We start from the raw sequence: 13,247 nt of genomic DNA, 5'->3' as shown, positions 1-13,247 counted from the left end.
CCCTGTCTGTATATGTTGTATGACTTGACGTTAAGATCCAAAAAAACATGGGACCAAGGCTACTTTGTTTTTCTTTTATTAATTTATTTTTTAATTTTATTGAGGTATAGTTGGTTTACAATGTGTTAATTTCTGCTGTACAGCAAAGTGATTGTTTTACATATATATATATATGTATATTTTTTGTCATTCTTTTCCATTATGGTTTATCACAGAATATTGAATATAGTTCCCTGTTATTGGTGTTTATCCATCCTATATATAATAGTTTGCATCTGCAGGACCAAGGCTTCTTCACATCTTAAAGATAGCATAGACTGTCATAGTTATTTTATTCTGTCAGCACTTTAATTACTCATTTTCTTTCAGGCTTCAAGATATATGCCTGATATTTGTGAAATTAGAGCTATACAAAAAATCATCTGGGCATCAGGATGTGGGACATTAGAGCTAGTATTTAGCCCAAATGAAGAAATCACTAAAATTTATGAGATGGTAAGAGTTATTACAGAAGTGCATTCCTTTTGTGTACATGTTAATTATGTATATGACTAAATTTTTCATCTTGTCTGCCATCTTTAAAGACCAATCACTGTGTATCTAATGGTTTAAGATAAACTTCTGTAGTTAGGATGAGAATGTATAAAATTTTATTTTGAAAATAAACTACTTCAAGATCTCACTGTAAGGCAGTTTTTTTCTAAAACTTTTTTAATCTCTTATTGAGTTGAATATAGTTACGCCATAAAGAATTTGCTTTTCCCAGTTTTCTTTAATTATTATTCTTTCTTCAAGTTTGTGGAATTATGACGTCCAAGTACTTTACTTGCTTCTTTTATAGCACTCAAAAGCAGCAACGGTTTCTACCATTTAGGTGTTATCCCTGTTTCTCATTTGATTAAGCAAATTATTTGCAGAAATGAGACTTTGTTTAGCTCTTTGATTTTCTATTCTGTTTACTTGTCTTTGATAGTCATTTCTGTATATTTAAGAGAGGAAAGTGGTTAATGGAATTGTAGAGCTTCCTTTTTGGAATATTTGAATGACTATTCTGTTCTAGACGTATATTATACTGATTTTATTTTTTTGATAAGTAGTGGCAGATTATAAATTATTAGCTACCAACTTGAATATATTTTAGGTTGGAAAAGTCTTCTATAACCTTCCTCAACATTTGTGTAAGCTAGTTGCTTTTTTACTAAAATGGCATTTTACATACGCTGTACAAGAAAACTAATCAAAGAACCAAGTACAGTGCCAGAGTTATTCTTTAGAAAGGAATCATGATTAATGCAGAAGTACACCACTTACACCCAGAAGAACAAGGAAGTAATTCTTAGCTTTTACTGAGCATACTTCTTTAATCCTCTTTGGGATATATTCCAAAGGGTCTCAAAAGCTACAGGTGAAGAGGCTGAAGACAAATGGTCTTTAGTGAGTATACATAAGTTTTAAATACTAACTTGAAGGTTTGTGACTTTGTCCTAACTGTATCACTGGTAATTTACTCCTCATCATAATTTTACAGACCACCAATACAAGCAATGGGCCAGACATGGAAGATGAACAGGTTTGCTGTGAAGCATTGGAAGTGATGACATTATGTTTTGCTCTAATTCCAACAGCCCTGGATGCACTTAGTAAAGAAAAGGACTGGCAGACATTTATCATTGACTTACTGTTGCACTGTCCCAGCAAGTAAGTGATTTTTTTTTATTGTTGTTTTGTGAGAAGTCTGACCTTATTCTTTTAGGCAGACATGAATTAATTTTGATCAAAATTTATCTCAGAAGTCAAATAAGGAAACTTTTTCTTGTCTACATTAGCACTTTGATATTTAGGAAACATGTATTTAATATTTTTCACTTAACCTAAATATGTTTTCATCTCTGGAAAATGCCCCTGTTGATTTTTAAATTTCTTTTACAGTTTTTTAATTGTGGTAAAGTGTATAGTTATTTGTAACAAAAAATTAGACATTTTAATGACTTTTAAGTGAACAGTTAAGGGACATTGAAAACATTTACACTGTTGGGCAGTCATCACCACTATTTCCTAAATTTTTCATCATACCAAACACATTAAGTAGTAACTTACTCCCATTTCCAAACCTCTGTGCCACTGTTTACCTCTAATATATATCCTGTCTCTGTGAATTTGCCTATTGTCAGTACCTCATATAAGTGGAATTACACAATACTAGTCTTCTTGTGTTTCATTTAGCAAAATCTCAAGGTTCATACATGTAGCTTGTTGAAGGATTTCCTTCATTTTTAATGCTCTATAATATTTCACTTTATATATGTATTATATTTTTGCTTATGCATTCATCTGTTGGTGGACACTTTGATTGTTTCTACTTCGGGCTATTGTGAGTAGTACTGCTATGACCATTGTTGTAAACACAGATACGTGTTTGAGTTCCCATTCTCAGTCTTTTTAGCATGTAATTTGGAGTGGATCTGTTAGGTCATGTAGAAATCCTGTGTTTAACTTCCTCAGGGTCCACCAAACTGAAATACACAGTGGCTTCACCATTTTATACACCCACAAGCAGTGTACAAAGATTTCAGTTTCTCCACATCCTCTTTCCTACCTGCTATTTTCTGACATTTTAATAATAGCCACCCTAATGGGTGTGTGGTGGATCTCACAGTAGTTTTGATTTTCATTTTTCTTTATGGTTAGTGATGTTAAGCATCTCTTCATGTGCTTATGGTATATCCTCTGTGGAGAAATCTCTAGTTAGACATTTAAGTAAGTCCATTTTTCTTTGAATTTTAGAATAGGTTTCTGCATTTCTGTGATAAAAAGAATTTTGAAAGAAATTACATTAAATCTATAGATTGCTCTGAGTGGTATTAACATGTTAACAATGTTAAGTTTCAGTATGTGATGCAGGTTTCTTTCTATATTTAGGTCTTCTTTCATTTCTTTTGACACTATTGCACCTTCTTGGTTTTATTTAAAAGTATTCTTTCTGCTACTATTCTAGGTGGAATTGTTTTCTTAATTTTCTATTTGGGTTGTTCGTTGCTAGTACCTAGAAATACACATGATTTTTGTGTTTGATTTTGTATTTTACAGTTTTGCTGGATTAAGCTTCTGAATGGATTTGTTAGGGTGTTCTTAATATCAGAGGCTGTCATTTGTAAAAAGAGGTAGTTTTACTTCTACCTTTGCAATTTGGATGTGTGTCATTTGCCTTTGCTTACTTACTCTGTTATGTTGAATAGAGATAGCGACAGCAAGCATCCTTTTCTCGTTCGTGGTACGGAGAGAAAACTTTCACTCTTTCATCTCATGTGATGTTAGCTGTCAAGTTTTTCATTGATGTCTTTACTCTCCTAAGAAAGTTCCTTTTTATTCTTAGCTTATTAAGTATTTTTATCATGAAAAAGTTGAAATTTGGGTGTTTTTTCTGAATGATTTGAGATGGTCATGTGGTTTTCCCCTTTTTTATATGTATGTGTTGTATTAACATAACTGATTTGTATAATGAACCACTCTTCCATTCTTGGAATAAATCTCACTTGGTCATGTTGTATATATTTCTGTATTTAGTTGTCAATATTTTACTGAGAATTTTTAATTTATTTTATTGTGGTAAAAATATGTGACATCATACTGTTTGAAGGTTTACAGTTAATGTTAAAGTTATTTACATGGTTCTGCAATAGAGCTCTAACTTTTTCATCTTTCAGAACTGAAACTCTGTTCCCACTACACACTAATTCTCCAACCTATCTTGCCACCACTACTCCCCCCTGCACCCTCCCTCTTGGGAAATGCCTTTCTACTTTATGTTTCTGTGATTTTGACTACTTTATTTATTTATTTTTTAACATCTTTATTGGAATATAACTGCTTTACAATGGTGTGTTAGTTTCTGCTTTATAACAAAGTGAATCAGTTATACATATTTTCCCATATCTCTTACCTCTTGTGTCTCCCTCCCTCTCACCCTCCCTATCCCACCCCTCTAGGTGGTCACAAACCACCTAGCTGATCTCCCTGTGCTATGTGGCTGCTTCCCACTAGCTATCTATTTTACGTTTGGTAGTATATATATGTCCATGCAACTGTCTCACTGTCACAGCTTATCCTTCCCCCTCCCCATATTCTCAAGTCCATGCTCTAGTAGTTCGGTGTCTATTCCCATCTTGCCCCTAGATTCTTCCTGACCTTTTTTTTTTCCCCCCTTAGATTCCATATATATGTGTTAGCATACGGTATTTGTCTTTTTCTTTCTGACTTACTTCACTCTGTATGACAGACTCTATGTCCATCCACCTCACTACAAATAACTCAATTTTGTTTCTTTTTATGGCTGAGTAATATTCCATTGTATATATGTACCACATCTTCTATATCCATTTACCTGTTGATGGACACTTAGGTTGCTTCCATGTCCTGGCTGTTGTAAATAGAGCTGCAATGAACATTGTGGTACATGACTCTTTTTGAATTATGGTTTTCTCAGGGTATATGCCCAGTAGTGGGATAGCTGGGTCATAGTTCTATTTGTAGTTCTATTTGTGGTTTTCTAAGGAACCTCCATACTGTTCTCCATAGTGGCTGTATCAATTTACATTCCCACCAGCAGTGCAAGAGTGTTCCCTTTCTCCATACACTCTCCAGCATTTATTGTTTTTAGATTTCTTGGTGATGGCCATTCTGACTGGTGTGAGATGATATCTCATTGTAGTTTTGATCTGCATTTCTCTAATGATTAATGATGCTGAGCATTCTTTCATGTGTTTATTGGCAATCTGTATATCTTCTTTAGAGAAATGTCTATTTAGGTCTTCTGCCCATTTTTGGATTGGTTTTTTTTTGGTTATTGAGCTGCATGAGCTGCTTGTAAATTTTGGAGATGAATCCTTTGTCGGTTGCTTCATTTGCAAATATTTTCTCCCATTCTGAGGGTTGTCCTTTGGTTTTGTTTATGGTTTCCTTTACTGTGCAAAAGTTTTAAGTTTAATTAACTCCCATTTGTTTTGTTTTTATTTCCATTACTCTAGGAGGTGGGTCACAAAGGATCTTGCTGTGATTTATGTCATAGAGTGTTCTGCTTATGTTTTCCTCTAAGAGTTTGATAGTGTCTGGCCTTACATTTAGGTCTTTAATCCATTTTGAGCTTATTTTTGTGTATGGTGTTAAGGAGTGTTCTAATTTCATACTTTTACATGTACCTGTCCAGTTTTCCCAGCACCACTTATTGAAGAGGCTGTCTTTTCTCCACTGTATATTTTTGCCTCCTTTATCAAAGAGAAGGTGACCATATATGCGTGGGTTTATCTCTGGAATTTCTATCGTGTTCCATTGATCTATATTTCTGTTTTGTGCCAGTACCATACTGTCTTGATTACTGTAGCTTTGTAGTATAGTCTGAAGTCAGGGAGCCTGATTCCTCCAGCTCCTTTTTTCGTTCTCAAGATTGCTTTGGCTATTCGGGGTCTTTTGTGTTTCCATACAAATTGCGAAATTTTTTGTTCTAGTTGTGTGAAAAATGCCAGTGGTAGTTTGATAGGGATTGCATTGAATCTGTAGATTGCTTTGGGTGGTAGAGTCATTTTCACAATGTTGATTCTTCCAATCCAAGAACATGGTATATCTCTCCATCTATTTGTATCATCTTTAATTTCTTTCATCAGTGTCTTACAATTTTCTGCATACAGGTCTTTTGTCTCCTTAGGTAGGTTTATTCCCAGACATTTTATTCTTTTTGTTGCAATGGTAAATGGGAGTGTTTTCTTGATTTCACTTTCAGATTTTTCATCATTAGTGTATAGGAATGCCAGAGATTTCTGTGCATTAATTTTGTATCCTGCTACTTTACCAAATTCATTGATTAGCTCTAGTAGTTTTCTGGTAGCATCTTTAGGATTCTCTATGTATAGTATCATGTCATCTGCAAACAGTGACAGCTTTACTTCTTCTTTTCTGATTTGGATTTCTTTTATTTCTTGACTACTTTAGATAGTCAAATCTACTTTATTTTTTTAATAGATCTTTATTGGAGTATAATTACTTCACAATACTGTGTTAGTTTCTGCTGCACAACAAAGTGAATCAGCTATATGCATACATACGTCCCCATATCCCCTCCCACTTGAGCCTCCCTCCCATCCTCCCTATCGCACCCCTCTTGGTCATCGCAGAGCACCAATCCGATCTCCGTGTGCTACGCTGCTGCTTCCCACCAGCCAACTGTTTTAGATTCAGTAGTGTATATATGACGATGCTACTCTCACTTCGTCCCAGCTTCCCTGTCCCACCCTGTGTCCTCAAGTCCACTCTCTATGTCTACCTCTTTATTCCTGCCCTGCAGCTAGGTTCATCAGTACCTTTTTTTTTTTTCTTCTAACATTCCATATATATGCATTAGCATACAGTATTTGTTTTTCTCTTTCTGACTTCATTCTGTGTGACAGATTCTAGGTCCATCCACCTCACTACAAATAACTCAATTTCATTTCTTTTTATGGCCGAGTAATATTCCATTGTATATATGTGCCACATCTTCTTTATCCATTCATCTGTCGATGGGTATTTAGGTTGCTACCATGTCCTGGCTATTGTAAATAGTGCTGCAGTGAACATTGTGGTACATGTCTCTTTTTTTTTTTTTAACATCTTTATTGGCATATAATTGCTTTACAATGGTGTGTTAGTTTCTGCTTTATAACAAAGTGAATCAGTTATACAAATGTTCCCATATCTCTTCCCTCTTGCGTCTCCCTCCCACCCACCCTCCCTATCCTAACCCTCCAGGCGGTCACAGAGCACTGAGCCGATATCCATGTGCCATGCGGCTGCTTCCCACTAGCTATCTACCTTACGTTTGTTAGTGTGTATATGTCCATGACTCTCTCTCGCCCTGTCATAGCTCACCCTTCCCCCTCCCCATATCCTCAAGTCCGTTCTCCAGTAGGTCTGTGTCTTTATTCCTGTATTACTCCTAGGTTCTTCATGACATTTTTTTTCCTTAAATTCCATATATATGTGTTAGCATACGGTATTTGTCTTTTTCTTTCTGACTTACTTCACTGTGTATGACAGACTCTAGGTCTATCCACCTCATTACAAATAGCTCAATTTCGTCTTTTTATGGCTGAGTAATATTCCATTGTATATATGTGCCACATCTTCTTTATCCATTCATCCGATGATGGGCACTTAGGTTGTTTCCATCTCCGCGCTATTGTAAATAGAGCTGCAATGAACATTTTGGTACATGACTCTTTTTGAACTTTGGTTTTCTCAGGGTATATGCCCAGTAGTGGGATTGCTGGGTCATATGGTAGTTCTATTTGTAGTTTTTTTAGGAACCTCCATACTGTTCTCCATAGTGGCTGTACCAATTCACATTCCCACCAGCAGTGCAAGAGTGTTCCCTTTTCTCCACACCGTCTCCAGCATTTATTGTTTCTAGATTTTTTGATGATGGCCATTCTGACTGGTGTGAGATGATACCTCATTGTAGTTTTGGTTTGCATTTCTCTAATGATTAATGATGTTGAGCATTCTTTCATGTGTTTGTTGGCAGTCTGTATATCTTCTTTGGAGAAATGTCTATTTAGGTCTTCTGCCCATTTTTGGATTGGGTTGTTTGTTTTTCTGTTATTGAGCTGCATGAGCTGCTTGTAAATTTTGGAGATGAATCCTTTGTCAGTTGCTTCATTTGCAAATATTTTCTCCCATTCTGAGAGTTGTCTTTTGGTCTTATTTATGGTTTCCTTTGCTGTGCAAAAGCTTTGAAGTTTCATTAGGTCCCATTTTTTAATTTTTATTTCCATTACTCTAGGAGGTGGGTCGAAAAAGATCTTGCTGTGGTTTATGGCAAAGAGTGTTTTTCCTATGTTTTCCACTAAGAATTTTATAGTCTCTGGTTTTAAATTTAAGTCTTTAATCCATTTGGAGTTTATTTTTGTGTATGGTGTTTGTTAGTGTTCTGATTTCATTCTTTTACACGTAGCTGTCAAGTTTTCCCAGCACCACTTCTTTTTTTTTTAAAATAGCATTATAGAAGCCCTGTGATTGTTTTTTTTAATTATTATTTTATTTAGTTTTGGCTTCATTGGGTCTTCGATGGATCTTCATTGCTGCGCACAGGTTTTTCTCTGGTTGCGGCGAGTGGGGGCTACTCTTCGTTGCAGCGCACGGACTTCTCATTGTGGTGGCTTCTCTTACTGCAGAGCATGGGCTCTAGGTGCACTGACTTCAGTAGTTGTGGCTCACGGGCTCTAGAGCACAGGCTCAGTAATGTGGCACAGAGACTTAGTTGCTCCAAGGCATGTGGGATCTTCCTGGACCAGGGCTCGAACCCGTGTCACCTGCATTGGCAGGCAGATTCTTAAGCACTCCGCCACCAGGGAAGCCCCCCAAGCACCACTTACTGAAGAGGTTGTCTTTTCTCCATTGTATGTTCTTGCCTCCTTTGTCGTAAATTTGGTGCTCATATGTGTGTGGGTTTACCTCTGGGCTTTCTATCCTGCACCATTGATCTATATTTCTTTTTTTCTGCCAGTACCGTACTGTCTTGATTACTGTAGTTTTGTGGTATAGTTTGAAGTCCGGGAGCCTGATTCCTCCAACTCTTTTTCTCTTAAGATTACTTTTGCTGTTCAGGGCCTTTAGTGTTTACATACAAATGGTAAAATTTTTTGGTCTAATTCTGTGAAGAATGCCGTTGGTAGTTTGATAGGGATTGCATTGAATCTGTAGATAGCTTTTGATAGTATAGTCATTTTCACAATATTGATTCTTCCAATCCAAGAACATGGTATATTTCTGCATCTGTTTATGTCAACTTTGATTTCTTTCATCAGTGTTTTATAGTTTTCTGAGTAGACGCCTTTCACCTCCTTAGGCAGGTTTATTTCTAGGTGTTTTATTCTTTTTGTTGCAATGGTGAATGGGAGTGTTTCCTTAATTTCTCTTTCTGATTTTTTTGTTACTGGTGTACAGGAATGCCAGCGATTTCTGTGCATTAATTTTGTATCCTGCAACCTTACCAAATTCATTGATTAGTTGTAGTTTTCTGGTGGCATCTTTAGGATTTTCTATGTATAGTATCATGTCATCGACAAACAGTGGCAGTTCTGCTTCTTCTTTTCCAAGTTGTATTCCTTTTATTTCTTTTTCTTCTCTGATGGCTGTGTCTAGGACTTCCAAAAGTATGTTGAATAAGAGGGATGAGAGTGGACATCGTTGTCTTATTCCAGATCTTAGTGGAAATACTTTCAGTTTTTCATCATTGAGTATGATGCTTGATGTGAGTTTATCATATATGGCCTTTATTTTGTTGAGGTAGGTTCCTTCTGTACCCATTTTCTGTAGAGTTTTTATCATAAATGGGTGTTGAATTTTGTCAAAAGCTTTTTCTGCATCTATTAAGAGGATCATATGGTTTTTATTTCATAATTTGTTAATGTTTGTTAATTTGTTAATGTTTCACATTGATTGATTTGCGTATATTGAAGAATCCTTGCATCCCTGGGATAAATCCCACTTGATCATGGCGTATGATCCTTTTTTCTGCTGTTGGATTCTGTTTGCTAGTATTTTGTTGAGGATTTTTGCATCTATGTTCATCAGTGATATTGGTCTATAATTTTCTTTTTTTGTGTGATATCTTTTTCTGGTTTTGGTGTCGGTGGGTGGTGGCTTCATAAAATGAATTGGGGAGTGTTTCTCCCTCTTCGATTTTTTGGAGGAGTTTGAGAAGGATTGGTTTTAACTCTTCTCTAAATGTTTGATAGAATTCACCTGTGAAGCCGTCTGGTCCTGTACTTTTGTTTGTTGGAAGGTTTTTTAATTTCAGTTTCAATTTCATTACTTGTGATAGGTCTGTTTATATTTTCTAATTCTTCCTGGTTCAGTCTTAGAAAATTGTACCTTTCCAAGAATTTGTCCATTTCTTCTTGGCTGTCTGTTTTATTGTTATATAGTTTTTTGTAGTAGTCTCTTATAATCCTTTGTACTTCTGCAGGGTCAGTTTTGATTTCTCCTTTTTCATTTCTAATTTTATTGATTTGCATCCTCTGCCTTTTTTTCTTGATGAGTCTGGCTAAGGGTTTATCAAGTTTGTTTATGTTCTGGTACTAAAAGATCCAGCTTATAGTTTTACTGATCTTTGCTATTGTTTTCTTCATTTCTATTTTATTTATTTCTGCTCTGATCTTTATAATTTCTTTCCTTCTACTGACATTGGGTTTTCTTTGTTCTTCTTTCTCTAGTTTTTTTTTTTTTTTTCGGTACGCGGGCTTCTCACTGTTGTAGCCTCTCCTGTTGTGGAGCACAGGCTCCAGACATGCAGGCTCAGCAGCCATGGCGCACAGGCCCAGCCACTCCACGGTATGTGGGATCTTCCCGGACTGGGGCACGAACCCATGTCCCCTGTATCGGCAGGCGGACTCTCAACCATTGCGCCACCAGGGAAACCCCTTTGTCTAGTTCTTTTAAGTGTAGGGCTAGATGTTTATTTGAGATTTTTCTTGTTTCTTGTGGTGAGATAGAATTGCTATAAACTTCCCTTTTAGAACTGCTTTTGCTGTGTCCCATAGGTTTTGGGTCATTGTGTTTTCATTGTCATTTGTTTCTAAGTATTCTTTAATTTCTTTTTTGACTTCTTCAGTGATCTCTTGGTTATTTAGTAGTGCACTGTTTAGCCTTCATGTATTTGTATTTTTACAGTTTTTTCCCTGTAATTAATTTCCAATCTCATAGCGTTGTGGTCAGAAAAGATGCTTGATACGATTTCAGTTTTCTTCTATTTTCTGAGGCTTGATTCGTGACCCAAGAGGTGATCTATCCTGTAGAATGTTCCATGTGCAATTGAGAAGAAAGTGTATTCTGCCACTTTTGGGTGGAATGTTCTTTAAATATCAGTTAAATCTGTCTGGTGTACTGTGTCAATTAAAGCTGGTGTTTCCCTATTTATTTTCTATTTGGACAATCTGTCCATTGGTGAAAGTGGGGTGTTAAAGTCCCCTATTATTATTTTGTTACTGTTGATTTCTCCTTTAATTGTTGTTAGCAGTTGCCTTATGTATTGAGGTGCTCCTGTACTGGGTGCATAAACATTTATAATTGTTAATACCTTCTTCTTGGATTGATTCTTTGATCATTACGTAGTGTTCCTCCTTATCTCTTGTAACAGCCTCTATTTTAAAGTCTGTTTTATCTGACAGTAGTATTGCTATTCCAGCTTTCTTTTTATTTCCATTTGCATCAAATATCTTTTTCCGTCACTTCACTTTCAGTCTGCATGTGTCCCTAGGTCTGAAGTGAGTCTTTTTTAGACAGCATATATATGGGTCTTGTTTTTGTATCCATTCATCCAGTGTCCGTCTTTTGGTTGGGGCATTTAATCCATTTACATTCAAGGTCATTGTTGATATGTATGTTCCTATTACCTTTTTCTTATTTGTTTTGGGTTTGTTTTTGTGAGTCTTTTTCTTGTGTTTCCCATCTAGGGAAGTTTCTTTAGCATTTGTTGTAAAGTTGGTTCGGTGGTGCTGAATTCTCTTAGCTTTTGATTGTCTGAAAAGCTTTTGACTTCGCCATTGAACCTGAATGAGATCCTTGCGGGGTAGAGTAATCTTGGTTGTAGGTTCTTCTCTTTAATCACTTTAAGTATATATCATGCCACTCTCTTCTGGCTTGTAGAGTTTCTGCTGAGAAATCAGCTGTTAACCTTATGGGAGTTCCCTTGTATGTTATTTGTCATTTTTCCCTTGCTGCTTTCAGTAATTTTTCTTTGTCTTTAATTTTTGCCAGTTTGATTACTGTGTGTCTCGGCATGTTTCTCCTTGGGTTTATCCTGTATGGGACTCTCTGCGCTTCCTGGACTTGGGTGACTATTTCCTTTCCCATGTTAGGAAGTTTTCAACTATAATCTCTTCACATATTTTCTCAGACCCTTTCTTTTTCTCTTCTTCTTTTGGGACCCCTGTAATTCGAATGTTGGTGTGGCTAGTGTTGACCCAGAGGTCTCTGAGATGGTCTTCAGTTCTTTTCATTCTTTCTTTTTTATTCTGCTCCTTAGCAGTTATTTCCACCATTTTGTCTTCCAGCTCACTTAGTCATTCTTCTGCCTCATTTATTCTGTTATTGATTCATTCTAGTGTATTTTTCATTTCAGTTACTGTGTTGTTCATCTCTGTGTCTTTGTTCTTTAGTTCTAGATCTTTGTTAAACATTTCTTGTATTTTCTCAATCCATGCCTCCATTCTATTTCCAAGATTCTGGATCATCTTTACTGTCATTACTCTGAATTCTTTTTCAGGTAGAGTGTCTGTTTCCTCTTCATTTATATGGTTTTGTAGGTTTTTACCTTCTTCATCTGCGACAAATTTTTTTGCCATCTCTCTTTTTTTTTCCTTGAGTGGGATTGTGTTCCTGTCTTTCTGGTTGTTTGGCCTGAGGCTTTTCCACACTGGAGTTTGTAGGCTTTTCGGTAGAATTGGGTCTTGGTGCTGAGACGAGGAACTCCATGAGACCTCACTCTGGTGAATATTCCCTGGGGTCTGAGGTTCTCTGTTAGTCCAGTCGTTCAGACTCGGAGCTCACACCACAGGAGCTTTGCCCTGACACCTGGCTCATGAACCAAGATCCCTCAAGCTGAGTGCGGTGGGCCAAAAAAAGAACAATAACAAAGTAAAAAATAAAATTAGACTAGGACACTAACAGATATGTTAGAAAGAATATAAAAGTAAAAATACAGACGAATCAACAACCAGAACATACATCATTACAACAATAGTAAAAAAAAGAGGAGGAGGGAAAAGAAAAAGGGGAAGGAGGCCTTGGCTCTGGAGGTCGGGGCCTAAGCAAGGGTGAGGTTTGGGCAGTGGGCGGGACCAATGCTTAGGATCCACAAGGCTGGAAAAGGCCCTGCAGGGTATGGCTTAAGCTCAAGGGACAGAATGGGCCCAGGCGTGCTCCCCACCCCTGGTCTCAGAGGGCAGGGGACTTCACCTGCAAGCCTAGTAGGCTTCCTGGGCTTCAGTGGGTGGGGCAGTCACCCTCCTCTCCTGCTCCTCCCAGAGGGCCTCTCCAGACTGCCTCTCTTGTTCTCCCCTCAGCCTCCTTCCTACGCCCCCAAGGACCCACATGACCTGGAGGGGACCTCAGAGGGCAGGGAATTGTCCTGGGAGCTCAGCAGGCTCCCCTGGCCCCAGTGGGCAGGGCAGTCGCTCCCCCCCCCACTCCTCCAGAATGGCTCGTCCCACCTGCCT

General features: G+C 37.2%; 1 protein-coding gene across 4 annotated transcripts in view; it reads left to right on the top strand.

The window, feature by feature from the left end:
* The window catches only part of LOC309817740 (ubiquitin carboxyl-terminal hydrolase 9X-like), a 145,741-nt gene that overhangs the window by 88,409 nt on the left and 44,085 nt on the right, over positions 1 to 13,247 (top strand). For all 4 annotated transcript variants that reach the window (XM_082647016.1, XM_082647018.1, XM_082647017.1 and 1 more), the window contains 2 exons: positions 370 to 495; positions 1,529 to 1,698. In XM_082647016.1, coding sequence (XP_082503142.1) covers positions 370 to 495; positions 1,529 to 1,698 — 296 coding nt within the window. The remainder of the gene's footprint in view (positions 1 to 369; positions 496 to 1,528; positions 1,699 to 13,247) is intronic.

Source organism: Grampus griseus (assembly GCF_964374135.1).
Source record: "Grampus griseus genome assembly, chromosome: Y".
Classification (NCBI taxonomy): domain Eukaryota; kingdom Metazoa; phylum Chordata; class Mammalia; order Artiodactyla; family Delphinidae; genus Grampus; species Grampus griseus.
This window is presented reverse-complemented; position numbering and strand designations above follow the sequence as displayed.